At 35.3% G+C, this 17,159-nt stretch overlaps 1 protein-coding gene across 1 annotated transcript in view; it reads right to left on the bottom strand.

Annotated features, from left to right (window-relative positions):
- The window catches only part of ARFGEF1 (ADP ribosylation factor guanine nucleotide exchange factor 1), a 141,409-nt gene that overhangs the window by 85,176 nt on the left and 39,074 nt on the right, over positions 1-17,159 (bottom strand). The window contains exons 2-4 of the mRNA XM_041769300.1: positions 10,298-10,328; positions 9,638-9,794; positions 1,263-1,409 (exon numbers count right to left, since the gene is read on the bottom strand). Of these exons, the coding sequence (XP_041625234.1) occupies positions 1,263-1,409; positions 9,638-9,794; positions 10,298-10,328 (335 nt within the window). The remainder of the gene's footprint in view (positions 1-1,262; positions 1,410-9,637; positions 9,795-10,297; positions 10,329-17,159) is intronic.

Here is a 17,159-nt window from a genome sequence, read left to right as displayed (position 1 = left end):
AAAGAATTTCTTCCAGCCTTGAATACATATCATCACCTGGCAGTAATTTCCAAATAATCCAAACCCAACTATAGAAAACTATTCAATTAAATTGTTTCAGCCCAAGTTTCATCTTAATAAAAAGATTACTTAGTTTCTTAAAATGCACAGCACTAACTCTGTTGCAGCAGAACACAGATATGCTTCATATGACATATCTGTTGAATGAGACTGTCAACTTTGGAAGATACACTTTCTTATTCACTCCCAAATTTTTCTGAGATATTTCTTACAGCTCAATAAATGTACTGCTGTTGTTGTTGAAGAGGTTTACAAATAGAATAAAGTTTTAAAATATAAGATTAAATTGGAGTAAAGCAAAAAAAATAAATAAATAAATTGGAGTAAAGCATTTAAAATCATCCTAAATGAATCTTTCAATAAAGTCAATAGCTTTAACTTACGTGAATGTTCATACATTAGGGTACTTGCAATTTCTCAAGAGCAAGAACTCCTTTTTCTTTCCTTTTATGTTGTATAATGAAAGCTATGCAGAGTCAGCACTAAGTATATGCTAAATAAACCATGAGTGATAAGAAATTGCAAATGATAGGCCAATTGATTAGGCAGCTTTTTTAGAATAAAGATATGACTTGTGAAGTAAATACAGCTATGAAACTGAAAGGCTCAGAAGGGCTATATTCACACACGAAAATGATTTCAAAAGTACTAAAAGCATAGGAAAATTTTACTGATTTACAAATATATCACCAAAACCATTTAGCAGTCACCTTAAGAATTCAAAACATATAAAAGACTGAAAAAACAACTGAGTGACTTTTCTTTTAAGGAGTTTAATCATCTAGGTAAGTTACAGCACAAAGATTGGCTGAGTAGGTACAGCACATGAATAGGTACAAGGGAATCTGGAAAGCTGGTGCACAAATAGGGTGCAGACTATAAGGGGTCTAGAAAAGTACAAAAGAAAGTATAGGGGTCACAGGGACCATCACATGGGCCCTAAAGCTCAAAAGATGGAATATATACAGCAAACATTTCAGAAACTGAAAAACTCTGGGAGACTCTGAGGGCCCACTGGACATATAATCTTCTAGATGATAATCAACAAAATTTCCTCAAATGGTATCTAAAAAGCAACTAAAAGACCTCAACTACAGCTGGAAAGCACATAAAATGACCTTTCTAAATATTTCTAAGATAAATAGCTTCAGATTTTAAAAAATAGAGATTGTGAATGACAAATTCACTATATAATCAATTACCTTTATTATTTGCAACTGAACGCCTTCATCTGTTTGAGGACCCTGGAAGCAGCCACAAATTGTTTCAATAATTCTATCAATTAATTTTTTGCCTGGTGTTGTACTATCTGGAGCATTACCAGTCAAGTGACCATAAGCAATAAGTTTCTGAAATTGAAAAACAAAGATCCTAAATTAAACTAATACATATATGCTAATTAAATATACATTAAAACTATAGTGTATAATTGAATATACATGAAATCTTTCATATAAAAACATTAAAGTAAAATCAAAGCCAAGGCTATACCAACCTTTCATGAAGAAAACTTTATTAGCTATAAACACATAAAATTATTTACATTCATAATAACCACAGAAACATAATAACCACAATAAAACAATCAGGCAACATTTTGAGAAAGCCAAGCCTTAGACCTTGTCTCTGATGAATCAGAGTAGCTTACTGCTTTCTATTTAATCACTATTGATACTGCTTTTGTGAAAGTTGTATTATCACATTTAAATGGGCAAGATGGCGGAAGAGTAGGGGTCCTCAACTCACCTGGTCCCACCAACTTACCTATATAACTTTCAAAACATCCTGAACACCTACAAATTCGACCTGAGATTTATTTTTTTATTTTATTTTTTTCGACCTGAGTTTTAAAGAGAACAGCCGGAACGCTACAGAGGGAAGGGTTTTGGCTGCTAGCAGGGTAGGAAGGCAGAAAAAATAAAATAAAAAAGAATCAAGTAGGGGAGCGGCACCAAGAGAAACTAGGCTAAAGCCAGGTGACAAAAGCGTCCAGGACAGGAAAGCCCAGGCCCGGAGAAGCGGGAACTTTAAAAATCCACAAACTGTGGACCAATCTCTGTAAAGGGCTGGAGCAAGAAGCCGGCAGGGCATTTGGGAGAAGCCAGTCAGTTAGGTGGGCCGGCTCCAGACAGAGATGTCTGTGCCCTGCTGCCTTCGGAAGCCGTGGCCACTGGGAGCACAATTCCAACAACACAGGGCCCTGGATCCCAGGGTGCTGAGCAAAGTCCACAATCCTGTGTTACCCCTGGGACAGGCGGAAGCGGGGAGGGCACAGGACAGTGAGAACTCTGCTACTGGGCGCCCTGCAAGCTGTGCAAATCAGTGCACCCATGTACCCAAGCCAGGCTGGGAACATCTAGGCCAGTGCGGACTGAAAGACTACATTAGTTACTAGTGGGGAGACAACTCCAGAGCTGGAATTCTGGCTGCCACCATTGTTGTTTTTCCTCGTTTCACCTTGTGCTTGGGGAGAGGCGGGCCGCCAGGGAACAAAGGCTTCACCCGGCAAACAGCTCCCACTGAGCCCTGCACTGGGCAGGGGTGAGGCATCTCCTCCCAAGCACACACACCTGAGATTCAGTACAGCAGACCCCTCCCCCAGAACCCAGAAAACCCGCTTGAAGAACCAGGGAAGAAGAGCAAGTTCTTGACCAAACATAACTGGAAAGCTCCAGGGGAAGTCGAGCAATTTATAATATATAGAACTAGAGGGTACCTCTCCTTTTTTTTCCCCCCTTTTTCCAGTACAACTCATTTTTATATCAGGCTAAAAATTTCCAATATTTTTTTCCTCTTTTCCCACCTTAACTACATTATTTTACAACCTCTTCATTTTTAAGTTTCCTCCTTTTTGACTTTCATATTTCTACAATTACATGTCTTAGATATATTTTCCACTTCTAGATTCCCTGCAACATACTCAATTTAATTTTGGGAGATATACGGCATATTTTTTTTTGTTTTGTGTTGTTTTCACTGCCTCACCTTCTAAAACATGATCAGCATGCACCTTGAACCAAGTGGAATACCGCGCTGGTTTATTCTGGGAGATTATATTCTCTCTTCATTCCCATTCTGCCCCCCTCTTTTATCTTGTTTATGTTTTGGTGGTCAATGTTGAGGCTTTCTACAAGTATTGCTGGTTTATATAAATTTGGGACTGAGCATCTTCTAACATACAGAACTTAATACACTCAGAACCAAGAGGATCACCCTCTAGGACCGCTCCCGCAACTACAACTTCCTCACCACCACCATCTCCTAGTTCCTCTCCCTTTTTTTTTTTTCCTTTTCTCTTTCTTTTTTTTCTTCTTCTTTGGGATTCTTGGCCTTTTATTTTTGACTACTTTGTTTTAAAATTTGTTTTTCACTTGTAATCCTTTTGTTTTATTTTGTTCTAATCTTTGTTTTCATTTTCTGATCTCTGACCTTGTCAGAATCAATCTAGGGTGAAATTTACTTAGGTCGTGGTTGATATTCTTGACTCAGCCGGCTCATACAGCCACTCTGCACGGAGTAAAGTGACTAGAAGGAAGAATTCACCACAAAAGAAAGAAGCAGAAACAGTACTCCCTGCCACAGAGTTACAGAATATGGATTACAATTCGATGTCAGAAAGCCAATTCAGGGCACAATTATAAAGCTACTGATGGCTCTTGGAAAAAGCATAAAGGATTCAAGAGACTTCATGACTGCAGAATTTAGATCTAATCAGGCCAAAATTAAAAATCAATTAAATGAGATACAATCCAAATTGGATTTCCTAACGACAGGGTTAATGAGGTGGAAGAAAGTGTGAGTGACATAGAAGACAAGTTGATGGCAAGGAAGGAAGGTGAGGAAAAAAGAGAAAAACAATTAAGAGACCATGAGGAAAGGTTAAGGGAAATAAATGATAGCCTCAGAAGGAAGAATCTAGATATAATTGGGGTTCCAGAAAACACTGAAAGAGACAAGGGCCAGAAAGCATATTTGAACAAATCATAGCTGAGAACTTCCCTGACTTGGGGAGGGAAACAGGCATTCAGATCCAGGAGATCTAGATGTTCCTCCCCCCACAAAAAACCAAAAACCGTTCAACACCTCGACATTTAATAGTGAAACTTGCAAATTCCAAAGATAAAGAGAAAATCTTAAAGCAGCAAGAGACAAGAGATTCTTAACTTATATGGGGAGAAATAACAGATAAATAGCAGACTTCTCCACAGAGACCTGGCAGGCCAGAAAGGGCTGGCATAATATATTCAGGGTACTAAATGAGAAGAACATGCAGCCAAGAATGCTTTATTCAATAAGGCTCTCATTCAGAATAGGAGAGATAAAGAGCTTCCAAGATAGGCAGAAACTGAAAGAATATGTGACCACCAAACCAGCTCTGCAAGAAATATTAAGGGGGACACTGAAAAAGAAAGAGGAAGCCCAAAGAAATAATCCACAAGAACAGGGACTGAGGAATGCCTGGGTGGCTCAGCAGTTGGGCACCTGCCCCTGGCTCAGGGTGTGATCTCGTGGTCTCAGGATGGAGTCCCACATCGGGCTCCTTGCCTGGAGCCTGCTTCTCCCTCTGCCTGCGTCTCTGCCTTTCTCTCTGTGTCTTTCATGAATAAATAAATAATATCTTAAAAAAAAAAAAAAAGAACAGGGACTGAATAGGTATTACGATGACACTAAATTCGTATCTTTCAATAGTTATTCTGAACGTGAATGGGCTAAATGATCCCATCAAAAGATGCAGGGTTTCAGACTGGATAAAAAAGCAAGACCCATCTATTTGCTGTCTATAAGAGACTCATTTTAGACCTAAGGACACCTTCAGCCTGAAAAAGAAAGGGTGGAGAACCATTTAACATTCAAATGGTCCTCAAAAGAAAGCTGGGGTAGCAATCCTCATATGAGATAAAGTTTATCCAAAAGACTGTTCGTTAGAATGAAGAGGGACACTATATCATACTTAAAGGATCTATCCAACAAGTAAACCTAACAATCATGAATATTTATGCCCCTAATGTGGGAGATGCCAAGTATATCAATCAATTAATAACCAAAGTAAAAACATACTTAGATAATACAGTAATAGTAGGAGACTTTGACATGGCACTTTCTGCAAATGACAGATATTCTAAGCACAACATCACCAGAGAAACAAGGGCTTTAAATGATACACTGGACCAGAGGGATTTCACAGATATTTACAGAACTTTATATCTGAACACAACTGAATACACATTCTTCTCAAGTGCACAATGGAACTTTCTCCAGAATAAACCACATACTGAGTCACAAATCAGGTCTCAACTGATACCAAAAGATTGGAATTATCTCCTGCATATTTTCAGACCACCATGCTTTGAAACTAGAACTCAATCACAAGAAGAAATTTGAAAGGATTTCAAACACGTGGAGGTTAAAGACCATCCTGCTAAAAGATGAATGGGTCAACCAGGAAATTAGAGCAGATTTAAAAAGATTCATGCAAACTAATGAAAAAGAAGATACAACAGTTCAAAATCTTTGGGATACAGCAAAAGCAATCCTAAGAGGGAACATCTTACATTGCAATATAAGCATCCCTCAAAAAACTGGAAAAAACTCAAATACACAAGCTAACCTTGCACCTAAAGGAACTGGAGAAAGAACAGCAAATAAAACCTACACCAAGCAGAAGAAGAGAGAGAATAAAGATTCGAGCAGAACTCAATGAACTAGAGACCAGAAGAACTGTAGGCAAGATCAACAAAACCAGGAGTTGGTTCTTTGAAAGAATTAGTAAGATGGATAAATCATTAGCCAGCCTTATTAAAAAGAAAAAAGACTCAAATTAATAAAAGCATGAATGAAAGAGGAGAGATCACAACCAATACCAAGGAAATACAAACAATTTTTAAAACATATTACGAGCAGCTATATGCCAATAAATTAGGCAATCTAGAAGAAATGGATGCATTTCTGGAAAACCACAAATTACCAAAACTAGAACAGGAAGAAATAAAAAACCTGAAGAGGCCAATAACCAGGGAGGAAATTGAAGCAGTCATCAAAAACCTCCGAAGACACAAAAGTCCAGGGCCAGATGGCTTCCCAGGGGAATTCTATCAAACATTTAAAGAAGAAATAATACCTATTCTGCTAAAGCTGTTCCAAAGGATAGAAAGGGACGAAATACTTCCAAACTTGTTTTATGAGGCATCACCTTAATTCCAAAACCAGACAAAGACCCCACCAAAAGGAGAATTATAGACCAATATCTCTGATGAACACAGATGCAAAAATTCTCAACAAGATACGAGCCAATAGGATCCAACAGTACATTAAGAAGATTATTCATCACAGCCAAGTGGGATTTATTCCCCGAGATGCAAGGCTAGTTCAACACTCGTAAAATAATCCTCGTGATAGATCACATCAACAAGAGAAAAAACAAGAACCATATGATCCTCTCAATAGATGCAGAGAATGCATTTGACAAAATGCAGCATTCATTCCTGATCAAATCTCTTCAGAGTGTAGAGATAGAGGGAATATTCCTCAGCATCTTAAAAGCCATCTATGAAAAGCCCACTGCAAATATCATTCTCAATCGGGAAAAAACTGAGAGCCTTTCCCCTAAGATCAGGAACACGACAGGGATGTTCACTCTGAATAACCACTGTTATTTAACATAGTACTAGAAGTCCTAGCCTCAGCAATCAGACAACAAAAAGAAATAAAAGGGATTCATTGTCAAAGAAGAAGTCAAACTCTCCCTCTTCGCAGATGACATGACACTGTACATGGAAAACTCAAAAGACTCCACCCCAAGATTGCTAGAACTCATACAGCAATTGGGCAATGGGGCAGGATATAAAATCAATGCCCAGAAATCATTGGCATTTCTATACACTAACAATGAGACAGAAGAAAAAAGAAATTAAGGAGTCAATCCCATTTACAATTGCACCCAAAAGCATAAGATTCTTTGGTTAGGAATAAACCTAACCAAAGAGGTAAAGAATCTATACCCTAGAAACTACAGAACACTTCTGAAAGAAACTGAGGAAGACACAAAGAGATGGAAAAATATTCCATGCTCATGGATTGGAAGAATTAATATTGTGAAAATGTCAATGCTACCCAAGGCAATTTACACATTTAATGCAATCCCTATCAGAATACCATGGACTTTCTTCAGAGAGTTGGAACAAATCATCTTAAGATTTGTGTGGAATCAGAAAAGACTCCAAATAGCCAGAGGAATACTGAAAAAAGAAAACCCAGAGCCGGGGGCATCACAATGCTGGATTTCAAGTTGTAGTACAAAGCTGTGATCATCAAGACAGTGTGGTACTGGCACAAAAACAGACACATAGATAAATGGAACAGAACAGAGAACCCAGAAATGGGCGCTCAACTTGATGGTCAACTAATATTTGACAAAGCAGGAAAGAGTATCCACTGGAAAAAGTAAAGTCTCTTCAATAAATGGTGCTGGGGAAAATTGGACAGCTATGTGCAGAAGAATGAAACTAGACCATTCTCTTACACCATACACAAAGATAAACTCAAAACGGATGAAAGATCTAAACGTGAGACAAGAATCCATCAAAATCCTAGAGGAGAACACAGGCAACACCTTTTTTGAACTTGGCCACAGCAACTTCTTGCAAGATACATCTATGAAGGCAAATGAAACAAAAACAAAAATGAACTACTGGACTTCATCAAGATAAAAAGCTTCTGCACAGCAAAAGAAACAGTCAACAAAACTAAAAGACAATCTACAGAATGGGAGAAGATATTTGCAAATGACGTATCAGATAAAGGGCTAGTATCCAAGATCTATAAAGAACTTATTAAACTCAACAGCAAAGAAACAAACAATCCAATCATGAAATGGGCAAAAGACATGAACAGAAATTTCTCCAAAGAAGACATACACATGGTCAACAAGCATATGAGAAGATGCTCCGCATTACTTGTCATCAGGGAAATACAAATCAAAACCACAATGAGATACCACCTCACACCAGTGAGAATGGGGAAAATTAACAAGACAGGAAATAACAATTGTTGGAGAGGATGTAGAGAAAGGGGAACCCTCTTGCACTATTGGTGGGAATGTGAACAGGTATAGTCACTCTGAAAAACTGTGTGGCGGTTCCTCAAAGAGTTAAAAATACCTCTACCCTACAACCCAGGAACTGCACTACTGGGGTTTTACCCCAAAGATACAGATGCAGTGAAAAGCCAAGATACCTGCACCCCAATGTTTATAGCAGCAATGTCCACAATAGCCAAATTGTGGAAGGAGCCTCAGTGTCCATCAAAAGATGAATGGATAAAGAAGATGTGGTATATATATACAATGGAATAATGGAATATTATTCAGCCATTAGAAACGACGAATACCCACCATTTGCTTTGACGTGGATGGAACTGGAGGGCATTATGCTGAGTGAAGTAATTCAATCGAAGAAGGACAATCATTACATGGTTTCACTCATATGGAGAACATACAAAATAGTGAAAGAGATAATAGGAGAAAGGAGAGAAAATGAGTGGGAAAAATCAGAGAGAGTGACAAAACATGAGAGACTCCTAAATCTGGGAAACGAATACAGCATAGTGGAAAGGGAGGTGGGTGCGGGGATGGGATGACTGGGTGACAGGCACTGAGGGGGGGCAATGGATGGGATGAGCACTAGGTGTTATGCTATATGCTGGCAAATCGAACTCCAATAAAAAAATAAATATATAAAAGAATAAACTTCTAGAAGATTAAAAAATAATAAAAAATAAATAAATGACTCAAAATCTCTTTCCACATCAGATCTGTGAAAATGCAGAAAATCCAATTTCCATGCACTGGCTATAATAAATCATAGATTTATTCATTCATCAGCCATTATAGCCCTGAAAGCCATAGATACCATAATTTTAATTTTTCAAAGAAAACAAGTCACAAATCAAATGAATTTCATCTCTCTTCCCCAAAAAATCATATGAATATAGTCTTTTCCTAGCCACTGAATTATCAGTTCAATAGATATAATTTCCCAAACAGTGAAAAACACCTGAAAAGAGAAAGACCCCTCCATCTGGAAGTTTTACATATACCTTAAAAGAATACTGTGTGTCTGTGTGTGTGTGTGTAAATAAAATAGGATAAAAGATTTAAGGAATTTTTCTGACATAAATAAAAATCAGAGCTACAGTCCAGCAGTGAATATAAATACTAACTTGTCCATATTAACCTCCTGCTTTAAATAAAACAGCAGGCATTTAGTACAATCATTGCAAATAATGATGTATGTAAAGTCATCAGCAAGTTAAACGTATTATTGCTTTTGCATTTCACTAATAGAAAATGAGACCAAATCAACACTTAGTAAAGATAATGTATCTCACTAAGCTAACTAATGATTTTTGTTACCTTTAAACTAGGAATATCCTATTTGCAATTATTAAGCAACCATTTGGTTTCTTATCACAAAGAGAATATTCAAGGCTTTAATGGAAAATGAATCCCAATTGTGAGTAATGTTTAATTAGAAACACATTCAAATTAAATAGTTTTTAGATAATGCCATTTTATACATACCTGTAAACAATCAAGAGATGTACTAACTATACGAGGACATTTGGACTGGCATGCCAATTCAAAGGGTAAGAAGTACTTGTCTGCTTCAATAAAATTTGTCTTCGATTTTACTGGTGGAAGGGTACTTGATCCACCTTTTGCTTCTCCAGGAGGAGGACTAAAGGAAAAAGAAGGGTTTGATTAGAGTATCACACTTTTCATATTGATGATGAACTCACACAAAAACACAGAATTTCAGTTCTAAAAGGAATTTTGCTAAACCAACTGTCATCTTCCCATATTTCATAAGGGTAAGCAAACCCTAGAGAAATTATAACTTGCTACAGTTCAAAAGCTAGTAGCCAGAGCTATAACTAAATGCAAGAAAAAAAAATAGTTATTACTTAAAACGTATTTAAATTACAGAGTAATTAAATGTTTAGTAATCTTTCTAAATATGAATCAAAGTCTTTAAGCAACGACTTTAAAACATATCTATGGTATTTCAGGAATACCTTTATATACTTTTTAATGAGAACTTTTTTTTGGCTTCTATTTCTTAAAAATAATTTTTATTAATTTTATTATAAAGATCATATACAGAAAATTTTCCACTTAAGTATTTTAGCCAAGACTGATATGCTTGCAAATTATTTTTACTAGAAAAGAAACCCCACGAACCTCTGTTTTTCAGTTTCCGCTTTTATTTCCTCTGCGGGGGAAAAAAGAGGCATATGTTAGAAAACTTAACAGAAAGATCATCAAGTAATTTGATTACAGGTTTTTGCAAACTAATGTGTAACGTCTATAAGAAGTTGGAAAGAATGCAAATTCAAAAGAAAATTCAGTACTAAAATTCTCTTGCTATTAAATGTATTAATTACACAAATCATCTTATGAAGCTATACAAAGAATATATGTTAATAACCAGAAGGATAGGTACAACTGTAAATTACTAATTCCCAAAGCATTTCTTTTCTCAAAGTAGAATGTTTTTTGGTCAAGTAACTATGCCAACCAGAAGCATTAAGAATGGAGTATTATACATATTGTATTCAAGTTCTAAAATACAGGGCACATGTTCAGTGAAGGGGGGGGGACTCAACATATCATTCTTGTGATTACCTCAAGATTATTAAACCAGGCCTATAACCTCTTGACCATGTACATGTATTGATATTTAACCAATTTTTCTACTTAGGACTACATACAGCACTGTAAAATACACATACCCAGTTCAATGGGAAATTTTCCCTTCTGTGGTATATAACTTATAAGGTAAATTAGGTAAATCCTACCTGTTAATAAAAGACACTTAGACTTAATTAATAGGCTAGGGTGTCTGCTTAATTGATTAAACCTGTTTGAAATGTGGAAGAAAAACATTCAAACATTTTCAGTTACTATTATTGTAAACAACATTTGTTGAGAACAGACCATGTGCCAAGCACTATTACATTTTACATGTACCAGCATAATTAACTGTCACAGTAACCCTATGAGGTCTGTACTAGCATTTTCATTTTAAAGATCAGGAAAGTGAGGCACAAAGAGGTTAAGTAATTTGCTCAAGGGCTGCATAGCTTGGGTGTATGTCTAATCAGGTTTCACAACTAGATAATCTAATTCCAGATGATGGTTTCTTAACCACTCTATTATATAGGTATATCTATGAATATTGGTCAAATGTGTTAAATAGAGTATTAAATTTTTTTTACCAGTGGTAGAAGTGGAAGGGGGACAATATGAAAATAGTATCCGTAGGTATTTAAACTACTACTTAATAAAAGTTCACAATGTCTCATACCAAAGATCTGTATATGGCTATTAAAACTGTACAGTTCAAAAAAAAACTGTACAGTTCACCAATACATACAATTAAAAATAATTTAAATCATCTTAAAAAATACAGTACAGACGAATGGAAGATAAATTAACTGTCCCAAGTCTTCATGAAAAATTTTAAAACCGTATTTTTCATTTAAAATATTACCATTATTATTTAAGAAGCTGAGGTATTGCTAAAATTCAAGTAAGGCAAGAAAAAAAAAGATAGAAAGTAGGGAAAGGGGTAAGGTGGCAATTTTTGTAGAAGGTGAATTTCCATTTATAAAATAAGCAGGAAATAGGGTATTCTGGTTAATAATATATTCGTTAAGAACATCAGAAGTAGTTCATTTTATAAAGCACTATGGTTTGACACCGCCTATTACTAAATAACTGTATGATCTTAGGAAACAACCCTCACTTCACTACTAGATGACTGCAAAAGTCCCTTATATTCTAAAACATCAGTCAACAACTATGGCTCACATACCAAAGCCACGCACCACCTGTTTTCCTGAGTTTAAGAATAGTTTTTACAGCTGAGTATCTGCAATCATTTTGATAATAGGGTACACTAACTTTCAAATCTAGTGAAGAGTGATGTTACTCCACCTAAAAGAATTCTCATTAGACCAGGATTACAAAATTTATACTCAATTATGATTATTTGGAATCTCAGCAACAAAAAATCTATGTAAATTTGTTTCCTCTTAGTATGTAAGTACTTCTATAATATCCTTGATTTTTCTTCTTGGCCTGAAAAGCCCTTTATAAAAAAGGTTTGCTGAACTCAGCTCTAAAACATTATGGTTCAAAGAAACTTGTAAGACTCTATGAACCATTTTATTCTGTAATTCCATTATTTTTAAATGTCCATATCTATCTATCTATCTATCTATCTATCTATCTATTTTAGATGAGGAGGGCAGAGGGAGAAAATCTCAAGCAGACTCCCCACTGAGCACACAGCCTGATGTACACTCAATCTCAGAACCCCAAGATCATAACCTAAGCCAAAATCAGCAGTTGTACGCTCACTGACTTGCACCACCCAGGCACCCCTAAATGTCCGTATTTAAATAGTCTAATAAAACATACCCAACATAAGCTATATTGAACGTGGTTTCTCTAAATCAGATAGTACTATATATTTTTCTATCTCTATATTGTAAGTTATACAAAGCAAGCAAATACTGTTGAAACTGATCTAGAAAAGCTTTTTTTAATGAAGAAAACAATTTAACTCACTATTTCTAATGTTTTAAATTATCTTGTACTAAATATGAGTTTTCCTTTTTCCTTTCCCTATACATTTATAACCCACAGTAAAAAAGTTTTAAATGTTTTGATAAAATCTTTAAAGGTCACAGAAGAAATACAATTCTTCCCACTGATTATCAACATAGTTTACAAGGTTATCTTTCTGGTCCTGCAAAATGCTTGTATTTTTAGAGTCCCATTAAGACTATGTATTCATTTTAATATGTTTCTTTTCAAAGCCATTTGAGGCCACTTAAGCTGAAACACACTGTCACTAAAAAGTAATCAAGATTAAAAGGACAAGGGGCAATAAGGAAGAGGCAGAAAATAAGTATTTGTCATAATACTAAAAGTAACAATATAATAAGCCACAATATTTTAAAACAAGTTGAAATTTTTAAAGAATATGCAATACTACTTTTTATTTGTGCAACAATGTAGAGTTTAAAACATTTTTCCACACATTATCTAATTTCATCCTCAAAGGACAACTCTTTATTTTATCAAGAAGGAAACTATGGATCAGTTTAGTTAAATAATAACTTTAAGGTCAAACAGCTAGTAAGCAGTGATCCAGAAACTAGTTTCGCTCGTCTTAGGGTATTATACAGGACACACTATCCTATATTTAAGCAACCTACTATTAACTAATGCAACTGTACTGAGAAATTCATTCTACGATTATCAGGACAAACATTATAAAGCAGTGCTTCCCAAAGTATGCTCTCAGGATCAGCAGCATCACTACCACCAGGACCCAAAGACTTACTGAATCAGAATCAGTAAATATTGAATCAGTACTGTAAGTGTAGAGTGTGTTTTTAGATAGCTTCAAGGGGATTCTGACAAACAAATTTAAGAATCACTGCTATAAAGCAGTTAAAAGAAACGAGTGGAAAACAGGTTTCACCTACCATGGCTTTGGCTTTATCCATCCATTTTTTGTACTTATAAGAATTCTTGGACTAGTGTTTCAGTGAATGCTAAAAAGGCCTTTTCAGTTTTCTTATAATGAATACAGTAATACAGTTCTTGAGGCAACTACCTATTTTAATAAATTAAGGCTTGGTTACAGTTTGCTTCATGTTGGCATCAACAGTAGAATCAAGAAGTAAACTAATTATCAATTATTAAAGAAAACATACCCGGGAGAAAAAAATATTAAAGCACCAAATTAAGAAGTATTAGTGTATTCAAACTAAAAACCACATAGTGCTTCATTGTGAAGTATTTTGCTGTTAAAGTCAGAATCATGACAAGGATGACCGCAGTCAGTAAAATATCTTTTTATACTGCTTTGGAAACACTAGACAACGCAAATAGATAATATTGGATGTCTTAAGAAAAGTCATCACTTCTGAGATGAAAGAAGTTAAAAATCAGATGATCAATCTGTTTAGTGATATTTAGGGTTTTAAACTATGCAGTTTTAACCCTTTTTAAAAAACTGTATTACTGAAATTCTTTTAGGAATTAGTTTCTCTCTAGCTATTACTCTCCCTATTCCTTTGAACTAGTTTTATAAAAATTTTGAAAACCATGAAACACAACCACAGCATTATATATATAGAAAGATTAAAATTGGAGGAAATGGGTCATTGTAAATTAGCATTAAAAATTTAGACTTGAAAAAAAAAAAAACTTAGACTTGAGGGCAGCTCTGGTGGCACAGCGGTTTGGCGGCGCCTGCAGGCTGGGGTGTGATCCTGGAGACCCGGGATCGAGTCCCACATCGGGCTCCCTGCATTCCACATCGGGCTCCCTGCATGGAGCCTGCTTCTCCCTCTGCCTATGTCTCTGCCTCTCTCTCTCTGTGTCTATGAATAAATAAATAAAATCTTTTAAAAAATGTTTTAAAATAAATAAATAAATAAATAAATAAGAATTTAGACTTGAAGTACTTTGGAAGAAACGCTAATTTTATTCCTTTAGGTATATTAAATAACTGGAGCCAAGTGAACACAGTTGATAAGGCACAGGACTTATGGAAGGAATGATTTACTGAAAAATAACTAAATATATGCAAGTTTTATGACTGATTTCCTAAGTGTATTAAGTATTCCCTATCATAATGTTTACTATCAACTTGCTTAGCAGCTTTCTTTTCAACCCCTGAAAATACAAATAAACTTCAAAATAAGACCAACACAATTCAATAAATCCTATTACCTATACACTATAAATGATTTATAGCTACCTCTCATGACATCATTTCATCTTTAGTTGGTAGAACAGTATTTACTCAATGCAAACTAAACTGGTAATCTAAGCAAACATCTTATAAGTTAAATGAATAGTTTTTAATAAACACATTAGAACTTATACACCCAAACTGCTGTCTCCTTCAAAGAAGTAAGTGTGGGAGGATATGCATCAATGATCATAATAATGCTAGTATTCAAAAATATTTGTGGAATTCACTGTTTGCAGTTCTTTCCTGCCTGCTTCTTTCTTTTAAATGAATAACCTCACAGAAGGAAAATTCTCTAGAAAAGGAACCATATTCTAACTACCAATTAATCATAGCTGGCTTGGAGCCAAGTATGAAGAATGGTATGTGACCACAAAACAAAAGTTCTTAACTTTAGTACTTCTTTGAACCATTTCAAATTGTGTGTGTGTGCAAGCATTATTCTAGAAAAAAAGAGTACGTAACTCTCATTAGTCTCCAGAATCCTGTAATTCAAACTATAAAGATGATATAGGATCAATTAAGAACAGGGATTTGATCAACTACGACAATATATATGTATGAAAGCAACTTTAAACAAAAACATCAAAAAGTACAAATGTAGGAATTACTTTGAGAAATAACATTCTTTTGGATGTATATAATCTACTAGGTTTATCTTTTCAAAGCCAATTGTGTGACTTTAGAACCACATTTCATACAGTTAAAGATTAAATTAAAATATACAAGTTAAATAGAATGCTACAATAACCTAAAGAGGAGGCAATGGCTTGAATTAAAGTTGTGACAATAGGGATGAACACCTGGAAAGAAAACCAATGAAACAATCTCACTTATCTAGAGAAGAAACAGTGTTAGCAAGAAGAGATCTGGCTTGTGTAACTACATAGTAGAGGTACCATTAACTTAGACATAAAATGCAGTTTTCTCACTATGTGAGAAAGTAGAGGTAAAAGAGCAGGAGTGAAGAAGAGGTACATGTTGGTAGTGTTTTATTTTAAGTCACTGAAATGTTTCAGTGGCACTATCCAGTAGGTATTAAGACCTATAAATTAGAAAATCAGGACACTATGTAGCAGATTGTATTTTCTAAGATGGTCACTATATTATCTCCCATGAATCTGCCCATCTGCAAAGTAACCTTGCCAGAATCCCTCCAAGATATAGATCCTCCCCAAGGAGATTCATTGACAACCAGCAGAATGCAGGGAAAGCAACAGAGAACTACTACAAGATTAGGTCAAAGAAGGGTAAGCGGCTACTTACTCTAGTACCGATTCTCTTGTAATGCTATTAACTCTTGGAACCCAGCAGCCCTGATATGAGAAGCATAAGCCACATGGAAGTTCAGTCAGCAATCCCAGCTGAGCCCATGATAAGTAAGGGAGTCTCTAGAGAATTCTGGTTCCCACCCATTCACATCTCAACTAGACATTTGGGTCTTCTCAGCTTAGGCCCCAGAAACTGTTGAACAGCAGCACACCCTAACTGAAATCCCAACACACAGAGAATCTGTGAGCATAATAAAATAAAATGTTATTATTATTGACCTCAATTGTCTGAATATCAGTGAAACTCTCAAGTAAAGGTGAAAAGTGAAGTTTCCATCATAAAACAACAAAAGCCACCTAAAGGATAGCTTACAAATAACTTTAAATTAGAATTTCCATATTTAACTTTATATCTTTAAATTTTTTAATTACCTCTAACAGAAAGGCACTGTACAATTGTAAAACTTTTAAAATTTAGGCTTTGATCTCTGGCCAAAAATAATGTGTAATTTAAGTTCTCAAGTGCATTTAAATAATTTTTCCAAAATAAATAACTTAAAACTAGGATTATAAATCCTAATAGACAGAAGCTGATCTTTGAATGTCTGGCATATAAACGATACTGAGATCCTTGAGAAATATTTTCTAAGATGATGAAACTATAATGAGCCCACCAAAATCACATGAATAGGAACAAGTCTAATAAACAAAAAGTACCTCATATTTGTGTGTTTTACAATTTACAGAGCTGTTTTACATACATCTTATTCTTAGAATAGCACACAATATTAGCAGCATGCCCATTTTACAGATTAAAAAGTCTGAAGTGACTTACACTTCAAGGGAGGTGCAAAATGACTTAAGTGTGGTTTTTATAAGAAGCCCAAAGCAAATGGCTGAGTTTCAATAACTCGTTAATGAAAAAGAATATTAATTTCACAATGTTATCACCACTAGTTTTCTAACAAATAAAACCATGTGCTGCTTATTAATT

This window comes from Vulpes lagopus, chromosome 9 (assembly GCF_018345385.1).
Source record: "Vulpes lagopus strain Blue_001 chromosome 9, ASM1834538v1, whole genome shotgun sequence".
Classification (NCBI taxonomy): domain Eukaryota; kingdom Metazoa; phylum Chordata; class Mammalia; order Carnivora; family Canidae; genus Vulpes; species Vulpes lagopus.
The sequence above is the reverse complement of the archived record's forward strand: the minus strand, read 5'-3'. Positions and strand labels throughout refer to the sequence as shown.